Below are 26,478 nucleotides of genomic sequence, written 5' to 3'. Positions count from 1 at the left end.
ACAATGAACGACATAGTTATGGCCCAGACAAACTCATTTATGGCCATTTTTGACCTTTGAACTCAAAGGGTGACCTTGACCTTGAAGATATCGACTTAATTCTTTCGCGCAACCCACCGTCCAATGATGGTGAACACGTGTGCCAAATGATTTTTAAAATTTCATAATGAACGACATAGTTATGGCCCAAACAAGCTCATTTATGGCCATTTGTTACCTTTGAACTCAAAGTGTGACCCTGACCTTGGAGATATTGATGTAATTCTTTCGCAAGACACACCCTCCAATAATGGTGAACAGGTGTGCCAAATGATTTTTCAAATCTCACAATGAACAACATAGTAATGACCCGGACAAGCCCATTTATGGCCATTTTTTAACTTGAACTAAAAGTGTGACCTTGACCTTGGAGATATCGGCTTAATTCTTTTGCGTGACCCACTGTCCAATGATTATGAACACTTGTGCCAAATGACTTTTCAAATCTCACAATGAACAACAAAGTTATGGCCCGGACAAGCTCATTTATGGCCATTTTTTACCTTTGAACTCAAAGTGTGACCTTGACCTTGGATATAACGACGCAATTCTTTCGCACGACACATCGTCTAATGATGGTGAACAAATTTGCCAAATGATTTTAAAATCTCACAATAAAGTTATGGCCCGGACAAGCATTTGACCTTTGAACTCCAAGTGTGACCTTGACATTGGAGATATCAACATACTTTTTTCACACGACACACCGTCCCATGATGGTGAACAAATGTACCAAGTCATTTTAAAATCTAACGATAAATGACATAGTTATGGTCCAGACAAACTTTAGGTTTAAAACACACTTGTTTTAAAACACACCCCGTTGCCTAGTTTTTGACCTGGCATGACCCATATTTAAACTTGACCTAGACATTATCTAGATACAACTTGTGACCAAGTTTGGTGAAGATCGGATGAAATTTCGGGACAGACCGACAAAGTGACTCCTATATAGCCCCCCATTACCAGTAATAGGGGTATAAAAACATTCACCAGTTAACCATTAATTGTAACTAGTTATTAACCTTAAAATGTTTGATAATGTCATATTGCTTTTGTATATGTATCCTCTTAAAGAACAAATTTAAGAATGATGTTGTTGATTACATAAGCAGTCATATCAGTTTTTCTTATTAAATATATTATGTGATTTATTTTTATAGAATTATAAATGTTTCGAATTTTTATTTTTATTTTCAAGCATATAGAAATGAAGAACTTCCCAAATTAACAATGATTATTTTCACATATCATTATTTTATTTTTGGTGGTGCCCCTTGTGTTTGTGTTATATTGATTTATCGTGTTTCTTTGTTCTTTCTGTTTCAATTTTCTAAAGTTTTTAATTTACTTGATAAAAATATGTTGTTTTCTCTGTTGTTTTTCTCTTTCATGCAAATTTTACTTAATAAATACTTACAATAATATTTAATTCGGATAGAGCAAATACGACTCTAACTGGTAAAGAATTAAACAACAAATGATAATCTTGATACCATTGTTCTTTCAGAACACTGAATTATTGCAAGCAATCAGACTTGGATATTGATTATCAAAACATCCAAATAAGCTGACCAAAGTCATAATTGATTTATTTTAATTTCTAGTTCATTAAACATGTCAACTACATCTATGCTAAAAGCCCCCCATTCCCAACAGTTTGCAAGTTAAATTTTCCCAAGTAAAACAAAGCAGTAGTGCAAAACATCAAAACAACCCCATATTTGTTAACACAAAGTTTGTAGTTTACTGCTTTATTAAGGTGTTTATTGGTAACATATTGATTTCGGTCATTAGTGTTACCTTATGTTCATCGTAGGCACCTGGATTAGCTTGCAGTGGGTCCCGCACAAAAATTATATTCGTACTATTAATCTGGACAGGTGAAAAAGCTTTTTTTTAAGTTTCAGATTAACCTTCACAAAAATGTTACCTGTTAACTGATAGTTCAATAGGGTAACCAGTTAATCAATAGCATCCCCAAAATAAACATAGAACAATGTGAGTTGCAATTGGTTTCATTGAATTAGAAATAACAGAGTTGAAAATAATGGTGTTAGGATTCAGATGAATTCTTCAAAATGGTGCTGATTTTTAATTTACAGAGTTCAAAATACAGTGTTACCTTTCTTTTATTTGTAAACATTTTTTTAACAGCTGAATGTAAACAAATAGAGTTTTTAAATAAACACTTTAAACATGCTTACCTGTTACAGCTTTTGCTCGTGATCTTGGAGCTATTTTTATATTCCTGATCCTCTTCAGCCTCCCCATTCTCTTCACACGCCCTGTCAGATACAGAAATAGATTTTCAATATTAATTATTGTTATAATTTATTGACCAATAAATGGGTCTATTCAATATTTTACAACTTTTCAATCAAACAAAAGACCTACAATATTATCACAATAAAAAATAAACTATTTCTGCTCCTGCTTTCTTACTGAGTTTAATATTGATGTTTATTTATAATGATACACAAATACTTTGTTAAAAAAATGTATATTTGCAACAACAACTAATTTGGCCACATACAAATTGGAACCAGAATATCAGTTAAACTGATGATGCTCCCCAAATTTCCTTAAAGGAATAATGGGCTTTGTCTATGTTTTGGTTAATTGTGTGGATATAAATAATTATTCAGAGTGCAATAAATCAATGAACAAGAGCACCACATAACGGGTGCCACACTCGGCTGCGAAAGCTTGTGAGAACTTATTATTTATTTATTAATATTTTTTAGAGGTCACAGTGACCTTGACCTTTGACCTAGTGACCCAAAATGGGTGTGGCATGTAGAACTCATCAAGGTGCATCTACATGTTTAGTTTCAAGTTGTAGGTGGAAGCACTTTGATTTTAGAGCCAATGTTAAGATTTTAGCACGAGGCCGGATGGCGGACAATGAGCAGGCTATGACAATACCTCGGGTTTTATCTGAAAACAGTCTCGCTAAAAATTACTGGACAGAACATTATGTCAATATGCGTATGTCCACCTTGTAAGGATACAGCATATAAATTTCAATCAAATTCAGATCATTAGCTCCTTGTCACAAAAAGCTTTTAATTTATCAGAGGTAAATAACACTTACTGTGTGTGTTGGTCATAGTGATGCTGGTGTGGGGAACTCCTTTGCCACCCTTGTTGCCCCAGAAACGTTCAACTCGTACAACCTTCTTGATTGATACAGGATGAGCTGATGTTATAAATAACAAACAAGGTAAGGAACCACAAAAACTTACAAACATTTAGATGATCTGCATTACTAGTGTTTCTAGCTAAAGTAACGAACATAATTTAATCAAGGTAAACCTCCCATGCTTGTATTGAGACTTAAAAAAAAGTGTGTACAGAGATGTATAATTTATATCGTCAATTATAATACAAATTATAACAAATGCAGTTTGTCATGAATGCACACAAGCATGCATACAATATCTTAAGATAATTTTTAGAAGTATGAGAAAAATAATAGACATTTGTTACTTTATTTAAAGACCTCACACTTTCTTACTGGTAATGTTGTCAACAAAGCAATCAAGCTCAATCCATTTGTTGGAAAAATTATGGAGTACTAGTTCAACACCCACACAAAATCTAGAGTGTCTCAAAAAACCTGAGGATTTGATGCAATCCAGCGGAAATAAATAGGTTTCAATTAACTAAATTCCACGAATGCTTGCATACCAGCATCTGTGGTGAGGCTAAGTTTCTCTCTGCCAATTATTCTGTCTTCACTGACTACCTTACTCTGCCCCTTGGACTCTGAAAAACAACCAAGAACAAATCATGAGTTCTTGAAATATTTCAGGACCGTAAGATGTGAAATTTTTAAGAGAATCGTAGGTTGTTGTTTCATATAAATAATGTTTGTTTATATTTTACTTTCATATAAAATATTGATGAATTGTTTTGCTACTGATGACCAATGTTACACACCACTCAATAATTGCTTTAAGATGTCAATCTACTGGGACTAAAGTAAATATAGGGGAAAATATAAAGAAATTTATTAACAGTTTAAAAATGAAACTGTGTTGGCCCTTAACTAATCTTTAGATTTTAATTAAAAATATATCAGGTCCAATACATTAACTCAGATGAATAAATCTAATCCAGTACATCAGGCAAATTAATATCTTTAGTCCAATTCATGTAGTGGCCTGGACAAATCTAGTCAACTGAATATGGAAGTCCAATACATTTACTCTAATCAATAAATCTAATCCACTATATCTAGTCAACTGACTATATCTAGTCCAATACTAGATTTGGTGACCTAGTTTTCAACACCACTTGACCTAGATTTTGACAGGGCCTTGATATATATTCTGATCATTTTATGATAATCGAGTCATATATGTGGCTTCTAAAGTGGTCAGTTTTTTTTTAGATTCCACCTGACCCATATTCAAACGTTTTTCAGAATATTGTCAAGAGAAACATTTTATTACATTTCATCAAGACTGAGTCATAAATCTGACTTCCTCAGTAGCAACACAGTTTTTCTAAGATTTGGTCTAATGATGTACTTTTTGGACACACTTGCCGAAGATATGACTTTGGCCTAGATATTGACAGAATAAACATTCCTACCACATTTCATCAAGATTGTGTAAAAAAAGTGGATTCTAAAGTTGAAACAAGCTTTATGCTGGCAACACAAAACAAGAGACAAGAGACCTAGACACCTTGAGCATTGCGTTCTTGGAGGAGCTATACATCTATTAAATATCACGGCATAACAGTTTACATTTCAATGTAAATCTGAAAGCTCTTACCAGGTATGTTCATATTTGGTTTCCTTGTATAAATTCAATGTAAATCTGAAAGCTCTTACCAGGTATGTTCATATTTGGTTTCCTTGGATAAATTCAATGTAAATCTGAAAGCTCTTACCAGGTATGTTCATATTTGGTTTCCTTGGATAAATTCAATGTAAATCTGAAAGCTCTTACCAGGTATGTTCATATTTGGTTTCCTTGGATAAATTCAATGTAAATCTGAAAGCTCTTACCAGGTATGTCCATATTTGGTTTCCTTGGATAAATTTTTATGCGCAAGTGGTTCAATGGCTTGAAAATCCAATTCTTATTTGTAAATCTGAAAACAGAATACACATAAAGCAGCAGTTTTCTAAAATAGGTATTTTAAACTGGCATGTGAATGTGTGGGTACCATGTTACAACAGTAATACTGGAAAAAATATTATTTATAACAAGAGCACCGCATAACGGGTGCCACGCTCGGCTGCGAAAGCTTGTCAGATTTTTTTGATTTTTTTTAGAGGTCACAGTGACCTTGACCTTTGACCTAGTGACCAAAAATGAGTGTGGTGTGTAGAACTCATCAAGGTGCATCTACATATGAAGTTTCAAAGATGTAGGTGGAAGCACTTTGATTTTAGAGGGAATGTTAAGGTTTTTGTCAAAGTTTTATATTAGAGGTCACAGTGACCTTGACCTTTGACCTAGTGACCCAAAAATGGGTGTGGCGTGTAAAACTCATCAAGGTGCAACTACATATGAAGTTTCAAAGTTGTGGGTGGAAGCAGTTTGATTTTAGAGCCTATGTTAAAGTTTGATATTAGAGGTCACAGTGACCTTGACCTTTGACCTAGTGACCCAAAAATGGGTTTGGCGTGTAGAACTCATCAAGGTGCATCTACATATGAAAATTCAAAGTTGTAGGTGGAAGCACTTTGATTTTAGAGCCAATGTCAAGGTTTTAGCACGACGCCTACGGCGGACGAGCTTGCTATGACAATAGCAGGGGTTTTCTCCTCGCTAAAAATTAAATTGATCAACATATTTTCTGTTTGAAACAAAAAAACTGACCAGTTTGAAACTAAAGGCAAAAGACTCAGTAGCTTATATGAAAACAGGCAACCACTGCACCTAGTAGTCAAAGACGATTTTCAAGTTTTGTTATTAAAGTCAATATATTATGCCTGCAGCCTCAGCTCTTGTCAACAATCTGTAAAGGGGACCCCACATAAATTCATAAACTTTACATTAATTCCACAAATAGGAAACTGCAAGCTACAAATACATGCATCAATCAGTGTGGCAAAATTCTGTTACAAGCTACGCTTAAATTCATTTTTTCCTTTAAGGAAAGTCTAAACCAAAATCCAGTTAAGGCAGAAAGTGTCATCCCTGATAAGTCCCTGATTAGCCCTTGCGGACTGCACATGTTAAATCTGGAATGACATTTAACACACACGCATTAAGCCCAGTTTTCCCAGAGCCAGGCGCGTACAATCTTACACATCGTGTTAACATACACAAATATGGATGAATCTACTCCTCCAGCCCCTCGTCTGTCTCCTGGCAACACTCCATCGTCCTTGACATCGGCAGGCTCATTGCTGCACGTCGCCTCTGTTATTGACCTCACCTCAAAGGACTCCATGTCCTCTAGGTCTCTGTTGGTCACTGAAATCGAGTGATAACTAGAGCTGCAGGGAAAAAGGCAGAACACGGATTTCGCTGTTGCCAATTTTGGTTCATGTTCTGATTGAAGAAAAAGTATGTTTTATATTAAGCATATGTTAGGGATGAATTCCTGAAGTTTTGAAAGAGTAAAGTGTTAATTTTGACCTAAACAAGAGCTGTCTCCATCTGAAAACAAATGCCCCAGAAAAATGCTTTTTCGAAACCTAAACGCGGACCCTAAGTTCAAAGTCAAAGGGGTCAAAATTTGTAAGCGTATGGAAAGGCCTTGTCCATATACACATGCATACCAAATATGAAGGTTACATCTGAAGGGACATAGAAGTTATGAGCATTTTTCGTAAACTAAAGGCAAAAGTGTGACGGACAGACAGACGGACGGACAGATGGACAAACAGTGCCTAAACTGAAACCTAAACGTGGACCCTAAGTTCAAGGTCAAGGTCAAAGGGGTCAAAATTTGTGTGCGTATGGAAAGGCCAAGTTATGAGCATTTTCATAACCTAAACGCAAAAGTGTGACGGACTGACAGACAGACGGACGGACGGACAGTGAGACTGCTATATGCCACCCTATCTGAGGCATAAACAAGAGCTGTCAGAGGACAGCGCGCTCGACTATTCGAGTGCTTGACAGTATAATGTAAGCCATCATGGAGAGGTGGGGGGGGGGGGGGGGTATAATGTGGGTGTGTGGTAATTCATTAGATGATCTTTCAACAAGAGGGCCATGATGGCCCTGTATCGCTCCACTGTTTTTTCTTTGCGAAAAAACGTGCAATGCGCATGGATTGAAATGTACTCAAGCACGTGACTTTCTCTTTCTATCCCTCGTCCCAATGGGGGTTTAAAGTTGGAAGGGTGAGCATTTTTATATATGGAAAAAGTTACTACCGTGTAAACTAAACAGACTTAAAAGCCCGGGAATTGTTGCACAGGTCCTTTGCTTATAACGTAGGTACATTTATCTCTCCAAAAGATATTGTCGGTCTATCTATTTCACATATTTTTAGATGCTGAAGATCAAATCTACGCATTTGATATGAAACAGATTCACAAGACCCATAGGAATCAAAATGCCTTAACCCTTTACCAAACGACACATTTTGGACTTTCCCAATTTGAAAGAGGTTGCAGACGTCAATTAAATGAAAATGGAATATGAAGGAAATGATCAGGTAGGGTAGAAATAATTGTAATAAAAGGAGAAATTGCTCATCAACCCACACATCCATGAGACCAACAGGCCAGTGAATATTATGATAATCTAAAGATTATTTCTTTATATTTATAAATGTATTTAATTAAGTAATACATTTGACTTCTAAGATCAATTCATAACTTATATTAAGAAAATTATAAAATGGTCAGAAATATATATGGATTGTTGAGCAATTGACACTCATATCCACAAGTCATGAGTCACGATTCACAAATGGAACAATGAATCATTAGTTATTAAAAAGCAGCATATACGATAGTTAAGAACATTGCACTTCATTAATTTCAACACCTTCTCTTGGATACAAAGTTTGAGTTTACCGTGCAGTTTCATATATTGACTTTTCTTGAAATAATTATGTTCATGGAAGTTGTGTTTTTAAAATCAATAATATATTATTAAACTGGTTTAAACACTACAAAAAAGACATGAAATTAACATGTCATCCAAAATATTTTCATCCGGATATATGGTCACTTTCGACATATTTAAATAAAACCCGACCTTTTTCAGTTTATAAGAAAAACATTCATAACACATGTTCTTACTTTAACGCCTTTGTAAGCAGTCACCATCTGACCTAAAATGGCACTAAATGACAGGGTTTTATCTCATGTTTACAAGATGTTGATGTTGGTCAAACGGCCGCAGTCATCTCCACTGGTAAACGTCATATGTTCAGTTTTGTGACCCCGGGGGCCGGGTCAAATTTGAGCCCAGGGGAATAATTTGAACAAATTTGGTAGAGGACTATTAGTTATCACTACATACCAAATTTAGTAGCCCTAGGCTCTATAATTAAGAACAAGAAGATTTTTAAAGTTTGCACACAATAGGCCTTGTTTAAGCATATGGTCATTTTTGTGACCCCTGGGGCAAGGTCAAATTTGTTCCCAGGGGCATAATTTAAACAAACAAAGTAGAGAACCATTAAATGTCACTACCTACCGAATTTGGTAGAAATAGGCCCAATTGTTATGGACAAGAAGGTTTTTATAGTTTGCACAAAATGGGCCCAATATAAGCATATGTTCAATTTTGTGACCCGTGGGGAACGGTCAAATTTGATCCCAGGGGCTTAATTTGAACAAACTTGGTAGAGGACTATAAGATGTCATTACATACCAAATTTGGTAGCCCTATGCCATACGGTTATGGACAAGAAGATTTTTAAAGTTTGCAAAAAATAGGCCTTATATAAGCAAATTTTCGATTTTTTGACCCCCCAGGGCAGGGTCAAATTTGACCCCAAGGGCATAATTTGAACAAACTTGGTAGAGGACTATAAGATGTCATTACATACCAAATTTGGTAGCCCTAGGCCCAATGGTTATGGACAAGAAGATTTTTAAAGTTTTCACAAAATAGGCCTTATATAAGCAAATTTTCAATTTTTTGACCCCCGGGGCAGGGTCAAATTTGACCCCAGTGGCATAATTTGAAAAAACTTGGTAGAGGACTATAAGATGTCAATACATACCGAATTTGGTAGCCCTAGGCCCAATGGTTATGGACGAGAAGATTTTTAAAGTTTTCACAAAATAGGCCTTATATAAGCAAATTTTCAATTTTTGACCCCCCAGGGCAGGGTCAAATTTGATCCCAGGAGCATAATTTGAACAAATTTGGAAAAGGTTCACCCCAGGAACATTCCTGAGAAATTTCATCAGAATTGGACCAGTAGTTAAGGAGAAGAAGATGTTTAAAGAAAAAGTTAACGCACGGACGGACGCACGCAGGGACGCACGCACGCATGACGGACACGGGACCATGAAATAAGCCCCGCTGGCCTCTGGCCAGTGGAGCTAAAAACTAGAGCTTTGTCACAGATGTGATGAATACCCCCACTTACCGCATTGACACATAATATTTTGCATGTCATCTTCACAAAAATCAGCAGACACCATTCTCAATTTTTAAAACGCACTAAGTGTCCCCTTGACCTTATTTTTGACCCAGAAAGGCCCATGTTCTAACTTGGCCTTAAGATCATCTCCATAAATTTTTTGACCAAGTTTGGTGAAGATCGGATGTAAACTACTTGAATTAGAGAGCGAACAACATGGTGAGGTTTAAAACACACTAAAAGACCCCATGACCTAGTTTTTGACCCGGCATGGCCCATGTTCGAACTTGACCTACACATCATCTAGTTACAACTTCTGACCAAGTGTGGTGAATGCTGAATGTTAAAAAACGCACTAAGTGACCCCGTGACCTAGTTTTAGGCCCAGAATGGCCCATGTTCAAACTTGTCCTTGAGATCATTTAGATAATACTTGTGACCAAGTTTGGTGCAGATTGGATGAAAACTACTTGAATTAGAGAGCGAATATCATGGTGAGGTTTAAAACGCTTTAAGATACCCCGTGCCCTAGTTTTTGACCCGGCATGACCCATATTCAAACTTGACCTAGACATTATCTAGATACAACTTCTGACCAAGTTTGGTGAAGATTGGATGAAAACTACTTGAATTAGAGAGCAGACAACATTGTGATGTTTAAAACGTACTAAGTGACCCCGTGACCTTGTTTTTGACCCGGCATGACCCAAATTCAAACTTGCCCTAGACATTATCAAGATACAACTTCTGACTAATTTTGGTGAAGATTGGATAAAAACTACTTGAATCAGAGAGCGAACAACATGGTGAGGTTTAAAACACACTAAGTGACCCCATGACCTAGTTTTTGACCCGGCATGGCCCATGTTCGAACTTGACCTACACATCATCTAGTTACAACTTCTGACCAAGTGTGGTGAAGATCGGATTTAAATGTGTAAAACGTACTAAGTGACCCTGTGACCTAGTTTTTGATCTGGCATGGCCCATGTTCGAACTTGGCCTTCAGATCATCTACATAAAACTTCTGACCAAGTTTTGTGAAGATCGGATGAAAACTACTTGAACAAGAGCACCGCCTTGCGGGTGCAGACCGCTCATCTATTTTCTTTTTAAAGGTGAAGGGACTCTCATTTTCAATCACAAAGGAGGGAGGGGTGGAGTGAAGAGGGGTGTATAGTGTGGGGTTGTGGACAATTGTTACATTATCTTCCAAAAAAGCGAAAAATAAATAAATAAATCGGGGGGGGGGGGGGGGGGGGGGGGGGGATTTTTTGGGTGCGATGGTTGGACGGTATTTCAAACATAACCGTTTAAAAAAAACAATTTGGGTGGGGGGGGGGGGGGGTATAGTGTGAGGGTGTGGTGGTAATTTGTGAGATGATGTTAAAAAAAAAAAAAATTCAAAGAAAAACAATTGGGGGTGGGGTGGGGGTGGGGGGGGGGTGGGGTGGGGTGGGGTGGGGGTATAGTGTGAGGGTGTGGTGGTCATTTTTGAGATGATGTTAAAAAAAAAAAAAAAAAAAAATTAGGGGGGGGGAGAGGGACAGGGGATGGTTTTGGTGGAGTCTATTGTGGTATGTCAGGTAAGAGTAGTTTCGTCAAAGTATCAATCAAATCTAATCATAAATAAAGAAGTTATGGCAATTTTAGCAAAATTTAATAATTTGACCTTGAGAGTCAAGGTCATTCAAAGGTCAAGGTAAAATTCAACTTGCCAGGTACAGTAACCTCATGAAAGTATTTGAAGTTTGAAAGCAATAGCCTTGATACTTAAGAAGTAAAGTGGATAGAAACACAAAATTTAACCATATATTCAAAGTTACTAAGTCAAAAAAGGGCCATAATTCCGTAACAATGACAACCAGAGTTATGCAACTTGTCCTTTTACTGTACCCTTATGATAGTTTGTGAGTGTTTCAAGTATGAAAGCAATATCTATGATACTTTAGGGGTAAAGTAGACCAAAACATAAATCTTAACCAAATTTTCAATTTTGTAAGTATAAAGGGCCCATAATTCCGTCCAAATCCAGTCAGAGTTACATAACTTTGCCTGCACGGTCCCCTTATGATAGTTAATAATTGTTGCAAGTATGAAAGCAATAGCTTTGATACTGTGGGAATAAAGTGGACCTAAACACAAAACTTAATCAAATTTTCAATTTTCTAAGAATAAAAAGGGCACATAATTCTGTCAAAATGCCAGTCAGAGTTACATTTCTTTGCCTGCACAGTCCCCTTATGATAGTTAGTAAGTGGTGCAAGTATGAAAGCAATAGCTTTGATACTTAAGGAATAAAATGGACCTAAACACAAAACTTAACCAAAATTTTCAATTTTCTAAGTATAAAAAGGGCACATAATTCTGTCAAAATGCACGCCAGAGTTATCTAACTTTGCCTGCCCAGTCCCCTCATGATAGTAAGTAAGTGTACCAAGTTTGAATGCAATAGCATTGATACTTACTGAGAAAAGTGGACCTAAACGCAAAACTTAACCAAAATTTTCAATTTTCTAAGTATAAAAAGGGCACATAATTCTGTCAAAATGCACGCCAGAGTTATCTAACTTTGCCTGCCCAGTCCCCTCATGATAGTAAGTAAGTGTACCAAGTTTGAATGCAATAGCATTGATAGTTTCTGAGAAAAGTGGACCTAAACGCAAAACTTAACCGGACACCGACGCCAATGCCAATGCCGACGCCGCCGCCAAGGTGATGAAAATAGCTCATAATTTTTTTTTCAAAAAATAGATGAGCTAATAAGAGAGAGGACACCATGCTGAATTATAAAAAACGCACTAAGTGACCCCATGACCTAGTTTTTGACCTGGCAAGGCCCATATTCGAACTTGGCCTTAAGATTATCTAGATACAACTTCTGACCAAGTTTGGTGAAGATCGGATGAAAACTACTTGAATTAGAGAGCAGACAACATGCTGAATGTTTATAACGCACTAAGTGACCCTGTGACCTAGTTTTTGATCCGTAAAGGCCCATGTTTGAACTTGGCCTAGACATCATGTAGATACAACTTCTGACCAAGTTTGGTGAAGATTGGAGGAAAACTACTTGAATTAGAGAGCGGACACTTAATACGGACAGACAGACAGACGGACAGACCGACCGATAGACAAGTTCACTCCCATATACCCCCCTAAACTTCGTTTGTATTCTGGGGTGGGGCATGGGGGATGGTTAGGGTGGAGTGAAATGTGGTATGTCAGGTAAGTGTTGTTTTGTCAATGTATGAATTAAATGTGATCATAAATAAAGAATTTATGGCAATTTAAGCAAAATGTTAAATTATCTAAGTATAAAAGGGGCCATAATTCAGTCAAAATGCTTGTTACAGTTGTCTGTTCTTGTTTATATAGATTGAGGTCATGTTTGTAAAGAAGTATGCATATATAAACGCAATATGTCAAAGGACATAGGAAATATTTGGGGTGGTACCCACACTTAAACATAGATTTATCAATAATATGCATATTCTAAGTATAAAAGGGTCAATAATTCTGTCAAAATGCTTGATACAGTCGTCTGCTCCTGTTTATAGGTTGGGGTCGTGTTGGTAAACAAGTATGCAAAATATGAAAGCAATATGTCAAGGGACATAGGAAATAATTGGGGTAGTACGTAAACTTTAACATTTGCACGCTCACGCTAACGCTTACGCCAACGCTGATGTGAGTAGGATAGCTCTACTATATATATTTCATATATAATAGTCGAGCTAAAAAGTGAACTGGAGAAATGACAAACAAATACTAACATAATATATTTGTTTTTATACAAAGTTGTTTTTTTTTGCATTTTTGAAACTGTGAGGAATGACATTTTGTCCTCTTGACATGAAATCATTTATTGCCAATAACAAAGAAGTATGAAATATGGTAATGTGCATTAATGTCCATTAAAAAGTAAATCAATGGTCTATGTAAAATTTACCATTGAACAAAAATCTACTTTTTAATAAGGAGCCCAGTTCAAGTGAAAGCATTCAAGAAACTACATACAATTTTGGTCAATCGATTATTTTCGCAATTGAAAACCAAGCAAGCAAAATGTAAAATATTGACCAGTTAAAATCTTGCTACACATGAGCTTTAATTACCAATGGCTGAAAATTAAAGATCACATAAGAATACTGTCAAATCTCACGTGATTTATGCCCCATGTTGCTCCCGAGTGACATGATCTGCAGAAACTCCCAGTAGTCCTCCAGGTCGTGGTTGGTGCGCAGGAAGAATTTACGTTCAGGGAATGTGTGTCCAGGCGGGGCCTTGGTCTTGTTGTAACCCTCCAGTGACTCGCGTGTGTCAAACAGAGTGGCATGCTGATGCAGATAGACAAATGTCTGCAGAGAAAAAACATAAAAACTCTGTTAATTACTTTTTAATTTACTGTGGTCTAAGAAAGTATATGTCCCAGACTTTTCCTTTGCATTGTATAGGGTAAAGGTCACTTGTCTAAAAGCATACTCATGCCAGTAAATGATAATTTAAATCAGAAATAGGGGGAGAATAGAAGTAGAAATAATTTCATGACCAATCACACATAAATGGCCAGACCGGAAATCAAACATGTTAGATGCGTTCTGAGAAAACTGGGCTTAATGCACAAGCGTAATGTCATCCCAGATTAGCCTGTGCAGTCCACACAGGCTAATCAAGGATGACTCTTTCCGCTTTAATGGTATTTTTCGTTTAAAGGAAGTCACTTCTACATGAAAATCCAGTAAAGGTGAACACTGTCCTCTCTGATTAGCCTGTGGGGACTGCACAGGCCAATCTGGGATGACACTTTATGCACATGCGTTAAGCCCAGTTTTCCAAGAACACAACTTATTTTATTCTTGGATTTGTAGTGAAGCACTCTGCGGACTGAAAAGTGAAATAGCTGGCCCAGTCTACTGATTACGTTACTGGACTTTCATTTTTCCTATATAAAACATTCCACGGTGAAAAATGACCAAATTACTTAAACACCAATTACATTCATACTGAAAAGAAAACGCAACAAATACCTCATCCTTGTCCTTGAGCACCTCGCGCCCAAATGACAACAGCCCCATCTCGCTGAGGTAGGTGCAGCACTCGAGGAAACACGAGACGTACTTGCGGGAGTGGAGCAGTCGCTGGGAGACGGCGAAGGGCAGGTGGATCACAGGATAGTAGCGCCGCTCTGGGTGCTCCAATATGGTGACCAGCTCCTCAATCTACAAAGTAGATGATAACAACTTGTTCTTTCACCATTTAACTCTTTCTCAAATAAGAAGCAAAGTGAAAATGGGTTTTGCAACCAGCATAAACATCATTTAACCCTTTCCCATATAAGAAGCAAAGTGAAAATAAGTTTTGCAACCAGCATAAACATCATTTAACCCTTTCCCATATAAGAAGCAAAGTGAAAATGGGTTTTGCAACCAGCATAAAACCAGAACTCGCAGTCTGTTCAGGTTTTATGCTGTTTGCTGCTTGTCAGTAACTAAGGGTTGGAAATAAAGCCTTTAAAACTTGCTTTAAACTGCATTTAGTGAGATCGATATCTAATTAAATTTAACTTTCTAAGGGACTACAAATGTGTACAAATACGTATCTAAGTCATAAAGGGTTAAAGAAAGGGGCCAGGATAGAAAAAATCACATTGTTTTGAAATAAGTATTGTTGTGTTTATTACTAACACATACTTTAAAATTGAGAATAAAAGTGTGTGCAATATATAAATTAAGTTTTAACTTAAAGAGCTGGATGGGCGATGACCTCCATGTTGAGTTTTTTATGAAAAAATAAGGATACTTTTTGGAAAATTTAAATGTTATCCATTGGAAAGAGGTCCCTAAAACGACAACAAAAAACACTGTCGACAATCACTTTTTTATAAGTATAGCTAGCAACATAATGGAAATCTATGGTGGGTCTTAAATTGCAATCAGTTCCTCAATCTATAATGTAGATGATGGACTATTATGTTTTTATGAGTATTGCTAGCAGCAAATGAAGACCAGGTAGTACGTCTGTCTGGGTGTCAGTGAATTGTGACTAGTCCCTCAAGCTTTAATAAGAATGACGTGAGATTATTTTAGGAGCATTTTTACATGTATAAACTCATGAGCATCAACTTTCAAGACAAATCAGTATACATGTACTAATTTATATGATCCCAAGAATTCTCTATATATTGTATTTAAACAATTTTTATGTTACACATAACCTTTATCTTTGACCTGTTGACCACTTTATTGTAGATATCTTTCTTTCCTCCGAACTAACCAAATAAAAATTTTAGATGGATATGTATAGTGTTCTCAAGGGATTGTGCCAAAATCGATTTCAAGATACAAGCCCCTGTGACAGTAATCTTGGATTTGTTGACCTCAAAATTAAAAGGATCTTTCATTTTCACCCAAGTAACCAATATACCAATTGGCCTGATCTTAAGTCAAAGATTTCACAATATATTAATTGTGTGGAAGCTAATATCCTGTTACAGCCCCCCCCCCCCCCCCCCACCTGTAACCGTTACTATGCATCTGTTGACTTCTTATGTTGCCTTGACCTTTGAGTTGATGACTTCAAATCAAAATAAGACTTCTTTTCTTCCCATTTAACCACTATATGTGTCTTGTTCTGATAAAACTGGGCATAATACATGTGCGTAAAGTGTCGTCCCAGATTAGCCTGTGCAGTCCGCACAGGCTAATCAGGGACGACACTTTCTGTCTTAACTTGATTTTGGTAAGGAGGGACTTCCTTGGAACTAAAAATACCATTAAAGCGGAAAGTGTCGTCCCTGAGTAGCCTGTACGGACTGCACAGGCTAATCTGGGACGCCACTTTATGCACATGAATTAAGCCCAGTTTTCTCAGAACAAGACACATATTATAATGCATGATCTAAGGTAACAATATGTAACCACTACAACATTGAAAATTAAGTACAGTGGCTGAATAGGCCATGATACCATGTTACCCACTCCTCCTCCAGAATATATTTCTTTGTGGGAATATAATATAAACTGGAGGGCTATGGGCCCTAAGAAGCTCACCTGATAACCAAAGGAAACCATCTATTCTGAGAAGGTTGAGTTAAAAAAAGTACTTATTGCAACAGAAATATTGTATTTGTATTTTTTTCAAGTTTCATATAGATTGGTCAAATGTGGCCTCTAGACTGTTGCCGACACACGCCGGACGCTGAATGATGAATGCCAGACAAAAGGTGATAACAAAAGCTCTCAATTAGTATGTTGTGCTCAGATGAGCAAAAAATATTGCTCACCTCATAGCTGACATTGACGACTTGACAGAAGAAGCAGACGGGCATGATGAGCAGAACGTCACTGATCAGGCACCAGCCTTCTTTGTATCCTGCCAACAGAAGATGGTATCAACGATTACAAGCCACTGAATATATATAAGTCATGCTCTGTGAAAACAGGGCTTAATGTATGTGTGTCAAATGTCATCTCAGAATAGCCTATGCAGTCTAAACAGGCGAATGTGGCAAAACACTTTCTGGTTTTATTGCATTTTTAGTTTCAAGGAAGTCTCTTTTTAGCAAAACTCCAGTTAAAGCAGAAAGTTTGGTCCCTGATAAGCCTGTGCAGACACTTAATGCACATGCATTTAACTTAGTTTTCCCAGAACAAGGTTCATATCTAATCGACTACATTTCACATGTGGGAGAGTTAGCTGTCATAACTATGTTGAAATAAATATTGAAGAGATTTAATTGACAAAACTTTTTACAAAGAACATTTTAATAGTCTACAAATGAACTTACACAGTGCTTTTTAAGTCTAATGAAGTACACAAATCTATTTTCCATTTACTTGATAATAGTAGATATTGCCAGGTTTAAATGATACTGTTTTAATATTGAGAAGTATCATAGGTTGATATTTTTGTGCTGGTTTGGATATACTAAATGCAATACCTGATAATTACTCAATGAAACCAAAGATTTGCTATCTAAATTCCTAACAGTCAGTCAGACAAAATAGCACATTTGAACTAACCCATCACCAAGTTCATTAATATGCCTTGCTTCTTTATTGACTGCGGGATATTGGCTGGTAAAATTACGCAGTCATGAACAATTAATGAGACATCTCATAGCTTTTCATTTCCATGTATTGAAGTTAAACAACTTGTTTTCAAAGCCCTTACAATGCAGATGGGGATTGCTTTGTAACATTTAAGGTAATCCATTTGTTTTTGACATATTTACTTTTATCTGTTCAATGATTGTTACTTCCCAGATTCATTCCAAGACATTTCACTGTGAAGAGTATTTTCATTGGTCATTAGTTATTAGCTTATGACACCAACCATGGACGCAACATGGAACCAAGTTCTATAAACATTGTTGAAACCCAAGGCCATTAATTTTCCTTTTTCGCCTAACATAGCTCAGTTGTTTTTGTTAGACAATTTTATTACATTAAAGTCAACCAGAAGTTTGTCACATACAATGAGTTACAACACCACACCCCTTTTGTCACAAACATTGCAACATACAACTTATATGACAACCATGCTCAGATGTCATATCAAATTTAATATGAAAACTGAGAAATGAGTAGATTATACTGCCAATGACAAGTGCCTTACATTTCAAGGGGGACTATATGAACATTTTCACATTTTAATTTAATTTAAAATTACAATTTTAATGATTTTTAATGCTGCTTGACATTCTTGTAACATATTATGTGGACAAACATAATTACAGACATCTTCTATTATTAACTGATTTAAACTTAATATATCCACACTGATTCACACAATGAAGTATAGTAATGCACTAAAAGAGTATGTTTGTCCTTGTGTCTGCTTAACAATTAGGAGGTCACAGGATCAATACCCACTAAGGATGCAATCTCAAAATCAAGAGTGTCTCTATAAGGCTACAGCTTTCCATTCAATAAGGCCAGATTCCAAAAGGTTTTCAAAACTAGATATAACCAACTTCAATAAATATTAACCCTTCATCACTCAGATACACGTTTTGACTCATTTTGAGTCCCCCTAAAAAGTCTCATTAAATTAAAAGCCCTTTTTACTGGATTTAAGTTGTAAAAGCTTCATTTTCAACCCTTAGATACTGATGAGCTGCAGACATCATAAAACCTGAACAAACTGAGAGTTTCTCGCAGGCTGTTCTGGATTATGCTGTGGAATATAGCCATTTTCACCTGCTTCTGAGAAGAAAAGTGTCAAAGTCCTTACCCTCATGTACAGGAATGGGGGGACAGTAGCGTTTCCAACTAAACTCCTCACAGTACACAGGCAGATCACTGACGTTCCACTCAAGGTCACTGGCTTGTGGTTTGTCTGTCATTAAGAGCTGAAATGAAGAATGTTGGTGGCTGTTTTTTAAACTGAAAATATTACAGACAGGTGATGCTTTTATTTTGCATCTTAAAATTACTAAGTTATCATCATAATTTAGGTTTATCAAATATAATAACCATTCTAGCAGATTCAAAGAAAAAGTGTTTTAAAGAAACTAGAGCTTTGTCACAGACGTGACGAATATCCCAACATGCCACATTGACAAAGAATATTTTGCATGTTGTCTTAACAAAAAAAAGCGGACACCATGTTCAATGTTTAAAACACCCTTAGTGACCCTGTGACCAAGTTTTTGACCCAGCATGGCCCATGTACAAACTTGACCTACACATCATCTAGATACAACTTCTGCCCAAGTATGGTGAAGATCAGATGAAAACTACTTGTTGAATTGATATCCCCCGCCAAGATGCTTCTGGACACAAAAGTATTAAATTGGACACTCAAAAAAGCATTTTTTCAAGATACAAAGGGTCATTACTCCGTTATTAACAGATAATGTACAATGCGATTTGGTCTGCATCATCCTCTTATCCATATATATACTCATACTAAGTTTCAATGAAATCCGCCAAAGCATTTCCAAGATATGGCTCCGGACGGACCGAAAGACGGACGGAAATACGGACAGACAACGCCAAAACAATATCCCTCCGCATATGGCGGGGGATAATTAGTGAGCGGACACCATGCTGAATGTGTAAAACGTACTAAGTAAACCCCTGACCTAGTTTTTGATCTGGCATGGCCCATGTTGGAACTTGGCCTTAAGATCATCTAAATACAACGTCTGATCAAGTGTGGTGAAGCTCGGATGAAAACTACTTGAATTAGAGAGCAGACACCATGCTCAATGTTTTAAAAACGCACTAAGTGACCCCGTTACCTAGTTTATGATCTGGCATGACCCATATTCGAACTTGACTTAGACATCATCTAGATACAACATCTGACCAAGTTTGGTGAAGATCAGATGAAAACAACTTGAATTAGAGAGCAGACACTTAATACGGACCGACCGACAGACAAGCTAACCCCTATATACCCCCCTAAACTTTGTTTGTGGGGGTATAATGACACAAGAGGGTCATGATGGCCATGAATTGCTCACCTGATTTCATATTGTGATATTTTATGGCTGGGAGTTTTGTAGTTTTTAATATATACATTTAGGACTAAATATTTCCCATGGTCAAGGGTCAATTACAACCTCATAGACAAGATATGAATATGGTTGGTAAAAACAAACTATATTTTGTTTCATATCAATTCTAACATGGCACATGCCAAATTTAACATAAACAAAGAAGAAAATCGTCTATGGGTTATTCTGCAACAAATTATGGGGGGAGCTTAATGTTTCTAAAATAGTTCCGAATAAATAGCAAAAATATTGCAGTAAAATGCACGTGCTAAACCCTGCTCTAAAAGAAATGTAATAAATGTAACATATATATAAATGTAATTATAAAACAACAAATTGTACATTTTGTGATAAGTGGCATAATCATTCATACAAAGAATGTTATTTGTTAAGAAACGTAATTAAGAAAACATTTATAGCATGTCAGCTTTTCAGTAGCATCAATAAACGTGATGTCATTTAGCTTCTACGATTTTTGTTCTCAATGAAAGTGAAGTCATTTGCAAAATATTTATGAATGAAAACGATGTCATATGTTGGTAAAATTCAATTACGTCACTAAATAGTGAAATTTGTACTAAGAAGGGCACAGTATTAAAAAATATAGTTCACGTCCAAAAGCTTGAACCTAATCAATCAGAATCGTGTTAGAATCGAATTAATATTTTTCTATGATGGTTTGTTGTTGAATAACCCACAGTAAGGAGTATAGATGCGTGTTATCAAATCACTTGTGCTTCGCACTCGTGATTTAATTCCTACGCATCTATACTCCTTACTGTGGGTTATTAGACAACAAACCATGAAAGAAAAATATTATTTCTTAAATAACACACCACCTGAGTCAGAGCAGATGATTTCATAGTCATTTTAATATTTAAGTACACATATACCAAGTGCTCCTGGGGCTTATTATGACGCCAGAGGCATGATTATCTATTATATTCAACATGTATACTAAGCTGTTAATAAACAGTTGAGGAGTAGGCCAAAAATTGACTTTTGTATTGTCTGTATATTTGTTAATACTTGTTTATGTAGTTATAGAATTGTTTATCACATTTTTTAACTATACATTTGTCTGTATAACACAAATGCCCCAACATTCTTTTTTTGTCTCATAGTCCCCACAAGGAAAATAAAATCTGAACCAAGATGAAATGATGATTAGTATTCTATCATACAATTTCCCTAATATTGTACATCTCCTGATTTCTATCACCTTATTTTCATTAAGAATGCGGCTCTCATGACGACGTCACACTCCCAGTGTTTTGTTTCTCTTGAATTACTACGCTTGAAAATAAAAACAGATACTACCCAAATCAGACAAGAGGGCCAAGATGGCCCTAGTTCGCTAACCTGAGAGGAGTCGGTTCATTCAATCTTTACCTAATGTCAAACTTGACCTAGATATTGACCAGACAAATATCCTGGTCAAGTTTCATCATTATTGAACAAAAACTCTTGCGTAGGTAGTGTTTTTGTTTTTGTAAGATTTGAAATGGTGACCTATCATCAAACTTGACTGAGATCTTTAAGCAACTTTGATAAAGAATGCTTGAGAAATGTGAATGCTAGAGTGTTTACAAACCAAATGTGGACGGACAGACAGCAAACAAAGACCAATCCTAAAACCTCACCTCAGCAATCAGGTGAGCTTAAAAGTGTGTTTCACCGATCTCAGCCATTTTTCCAACTTGTCCAAGAAATCAATAAAACCAATGTATTAACTAAGTTTCACGATGATTAGGCAAATTATGTGACTTCCATAGTGTTCTATCACAAGGTTTCTCTCTATATAGTCACATAAGGAAAACTGCCCCACCCCCCTGGCAGCCATGTTTATAAACCGATCGGGACCATTTGCAAACTCATCTGAGATATATATAAAACCAATCTTTTCACAAAGTTTCATGATGATTGGGCAAAAAATGTGACTTCTAGAGTGTTCACAAGCTTTTTTTTACTATATAAATATAAGACAAGGGACAAAATAGTCACAAAACCAGGTTTTCATTGTGAAAAAAAATCTGATTAAGGGAGACAACTCAAACTGAACTTTTGAAATGAACAAACAAAATTAACCCCCTTTGTAAGTTTGTTTCAAAATAAATCTATTTTAAGTTGTGGTGACCTTGACATTGGAGATATTGACGTGATTTTTTCGTGCGACACACCGTCCCATGATGGTGAACAAATGTGGCAAATAATTGTAAAATCTCACAATGAATGACATAGTTATGGCCCAGACAAGCTCATTTATTGCCAATTTTGACCTTGAACTCAAAGTGTGACCTTGACCTTGGAGATATCGACGTAATTATTTCGCCCAACACACCGTCCAATGATGGTGAACAAATGTGCCAAATGATTATAAAATATGACAATGAACGACATAGTTATGGCCCGGACAAGCTTGTTCCGCCCGCCCGCCCGCCAGCCAGCCAGCCAGCCCGCCCGCATTCGCCAATCTAATAACCAGTTTTCTCCTTCGGAAAACCTGGTTAAAAACTGTCCCCACCCCCGGCAGCCATGTTATTCAACTGACCAGATCCATTTTCAACTTTCGTATGAAGGAAACAAATGTTCTGACCAAATTTCATGAAAATTGGGCAAAAATGTGACTTCTAGAGTGTTCACATGCTTTTACTATATACATATAAGAGAAAAATGCCCCGCCCACTGGCGGCCATGTTTTTTCACCGATCTGGACCATTTTCGAACAAGTCTGAGATATCAATAAAACCAATGTTTTAATTACCTTTTATGATGATTGGGCCAAAATTGTGACTTCTAGAGTGTTAACAAGGTTTCTCTATAGCCATATAAGGAAAACTGCCCCGCTCACTGGCGACCATGTTTTTCAACGGACCAGAACCACTTTTAAACTCAACCAACATATCATTAAGACAGACATTTAGACAAAGTTACATGAAGATTGGGCATAAAATGTAGCTTCTACAGTGTTTACAAGCTTTTTTTTTTTTTTTGACCTAGTGACCTATTTTTTTACCCAGTTTCGAACTCGATCAAGATATCATTGGGAAAAATCTTTTGACCAAGTTTCATGAAGATCGGACAATAAATGTGGCCTCTATAGTGTTTACGAACAAATGTGGACGGACGGACAACGGACAAAGACCGGTCACAAAAGCTCCCCTGAGCAATCAGGTGAGCTAAAAAAACAACATCCAACCTCAAATAACAATTAACACATAAATGATACACAAATCTACATTGTATTATTATGAAAACATTAATAATCAAAGGGGAGTTACTACTGTAAATTTAAATGCAATATTAAGAAGAGTTGTCTCCCATGTTACATGACCTTAATTCATGACAACCCTTTTTACTATAATATAAATATAAGGAAAACTGCTCCGTCTCCCTGGCAACCATGTTTTTCAACGGACTGGAACCATTTTTAAACTTAACTTACATATCTAGGAAATAAAAGTTCTGACAAAATTTCATGAAAATTGGGCCAAAAATGTGACTTCTAGAGTGTTGACATGTTTTAACTATATACACATAGAGAAAAATGCCCCGCCCACTGGCGGCCATGTTTTTTCATTGATCTGGACCATTTTCGAACTCGTCCGAGAAATCAATAAAACCAATGTTTTGACCAACATTCATGATGATTGGGCAAAAATTGTAACTTCCAGAGTGTTAACAAGGTTTCTCAATAGCCAAATAAGGAAAACTGCCCCGCCCAAGGGCGGTCATGTTTTTCAACAGACCGGAACCAATTTTGAACTCAACCAACATATCATTAAGACAAACATTTTGACAAAGTTACATGAAGATTGGGCATGAAATGTGACTTCTACAGTGTTTAGAAGTTTTTCTTTTTTTTGACCTAGTGACCTAGTTTTTGACCCGGCACAACCTAGTTTCAATCTCAACCGAGATTACATTGGGACGAAGCTTCTGACCAAGTTTCATGAAGATCAGACAATAAATGTGGCCTCTAGAGTGTTTACGAACAAATGTTGACTGACAGACGGACGACAGACAAAGATCGGTCACAAAAGCTCACCTGAGCAATCAGGTGAGCTAAAAAAAAAAAGCAAATTCGTTGAATTGGTATCCCCCATCAATATGCTTCTGGACACAAACGTGTTATATTTGACACTCAAAACAGCTCTTTTTCAAGATACAAAGGGCCATAACTTCATTATTAACAGATGGTGTACAATGCCATTTGGCATGCATCATCCTCTTATCCATATATGTACTCATACCAAGATTCAATCAAATCCACCAAAGCACTTCCAAGATATGGCTCCGGACACAAAAGAGCCGAGTGGACGGACGGAAAGACAGACGGACGGACGGACAACACCAAAACAATATGACGGAGGATAAAAAGATAATTGCATGTCAAAATCTTACTTCAACTGAATTTATTAAAATGTATCGCTATTCTAGTCAGTTTTTTATGGGCTCTACATTTAACTTCAATATAAATTGCAAAGGGAGGCAGACAACCGGCTAGTGTAATCATTTTCATTTATTTGATTGATTTTTAAGAAAATACTTTTATTTTTTCAAATGATCTGAAAATGTTGCATGAAACAATCTTGATTAAGAACAGTGCGCTCATATTGAAATACTGTGAAATCATTTATTTTCGCCAGCATGAAATTCTTCTTTTTGCAATTCTTGAGCACTTTTTGTGTCCATGTTGCTCAAACGAAGAATGACCAATAAAACAGAAACTTGTTCAAAATATAAACAAAACTTCTAAAAAGTTGAATTACTGTTTCAGTTTGTATAAATATGTTCCGTAATTCAAATTTTTGAAGTTTTGTTTGCTCTTTGCCTTTTGCAATCGAATGATCTTCCTTTTCGGATGTGATGTCTCGATACCAGATAACTTAACAATGCGCGAAGTGGATGTTATTGCGGGTGTGAATTGGCTTTGTATGGCAAGCAGTTCGACGCATTATCCCAAGAAACTAGGTTTCTCATGAGAACCTAGGTTCTCAGAATGAGAACCTAGGTTCTCATGAAAACTATGGTTTCCAAATGAAATCTTGGGTTTTCATGAAAACCTAGATTATCAGAGAAAACGACCCGAAAAACTGTCGAGAACCTAGGTTCTTGTGAAAACCTTGGATATCAAACAAGAACTTAAGTTCTCAGAATGATAACCTAGGTTCTCATGAAAACCTAGTTTCTCATGAGAACCTAAATTCCATGTGTCTACGAGAACCTAGGTTCTCATGAAAAACCTAGTTTCTCATGAGAAACTAGGTTCTCTAGCGTTTACCATGGTTTTTAAATGAGAACCTAGGTTCTCATGAGTAAACCTGGTTTCTTGGGATTTCATTAACCTAGTTTCTCATGAGAACCTAGGTTCTCATGAGAAACCTGGTTTCTTGGGATTACATAAGCCTAGTTTCTCATGAGATTCTAGGTTCACATGAAAACCTAGGTTCTCATGAGAAACCTGGTTTCTTGGGATTTCATGAACCTAGTTTCTCAAGAGAACCTAGGTTCTAATGAGAAACCTGGTTTCTTAAGATTTCATAAACCTAGTTGTGGGGATTTCATAAACCAAGTTTCTCATGAGAAACTAGGTTCTCATGAAAACCTAGGTTCTCATGAGAAACCTGGTTTTTTGGGATTTCATAAACCTAGTTTCTCATGAGAACCTAGGTTCTCATGAAAAGGTTCTCATGAAAACCTAGGTTCTCATGAGAAACCTGGTTTCTTGGGATTTCATAAGCCTAGTTTCTCATGAGATTCTAGGTTCTCATGAAAACCTAGGTTCTCATGAGAAACCTGGTTTCTTGGGATTTCATGAACCTAGTTTCTCAAGAGAACCTAGGTTCTAATGAGAAACCTGGTTTCTTAAGATTTCATAAACCTAGTTGTGGGGATTTCATAAACCAAGTTTCTCATGAGAAACTAGGTTCTCATGAAAACCTAGGTTCTCATGAGAAACCTGGTTTCTTGGGATTTCATAAACCTAGTTTCTCATGAGAACCTAGGTTCTCATGAAAACCTAGGTTCTCATGAGAAACCTGGTTTCTTGGGATTTCATAAACCTAGTTTCTCATGAGAACCTAGGTTCTCATGAGAAACCTAGTTTCTTGGGATTATGCCTCGAACCGCTTTCCATAATTAACCTGCAGTTGTCTCCCATTGCTTGGTACACGCTGGCGGCATATGTGTAGAATGATCAGAAATAGAAGTGAAACAGTGAATGTTACTCCCCAAGAACATTTTTTTAACAATATTCAGACAATGCTAAGTAATATTCAACGAGACTTGCAGGAAACTTCTTGAGGAATGAAATTAGTAAAGTAATCGGTCGACATTGGTCTGAACACGTTAATAAAAAATTAAACTGTTTATGAAATACATCTTTAATTGTAAATATTATT

General features: G+C 36.6%; 1 protein-coding gene across 1 annotated transcript in view; it reads right to left on the bottom strand.

Annotated features, from left to right (window-relative positions):
* LOC127877297 (general transcription factor 3C polypeptide 1-like) overlaps positions 1 to 26,478 on the bottom strand; it is a 413,141-nt gene that overhangs the window by 322,905 nt on the left and 63,758 nt on the right. Inside the window, exons 19-27 of the mRNA XM_052422993.1 lie at positions 18,805 to 18,922; positions 16,853 to 16,941; positions 14,598 to 14,789; positions 13,733 to 13,928; positions 6,332 to 6,482; positions 5,063 to 5,148; positions 3,733 to 3,810; positions 3,137 to 3,241; positions 2,247 to 2,327 (exon numbers count right to left, since the gene is read on the bottom strand). Of these exons, the coding sequence (XP_052278953.1) occupies positions 2,247 to 2,327; positions 3,137 to 3,241; positions 3,733 to 3,810; positions 5,063 to 5,148; positions 6,332 to 6,482; positions 13,733 to 13,928; positions 14,598 to 14,789; positions 16,853 to 16,941; positions 18,805 to 18,922 (1,096 nt within the window). The remainder of the gene's footprint in view (positions 1 to 2,246; positions 2,328 to 3,136; positions 3,242 to 3,732; positions 3,811 to 5,062; positions 5,149 to 6,331; positions 6,483 to 13,732; positions 13,929 to 14,597; positions 14,790 to 16,852; positions 16,942 to 18,804; positions 18,923 to 26,478) is intronic.

This window comes from Dreissena polymorpha, chromosome 1, assembly GCF_020536995.1.
Source record: "Dreissena polymorpha isolate Duluth1 chromosome 1, UMN_Dpol_1.0, whole genome shotgun sequence".
Lineage (NCBI taxonomy): Eukaryota > Metazoa > Mollusca > Bivalvia > Myida > Dreissenidae > Dreissena > Dreissena polymorpha.
This window is presented reverse-complemented; position numbering and strand designations above follow the sequence as displayed.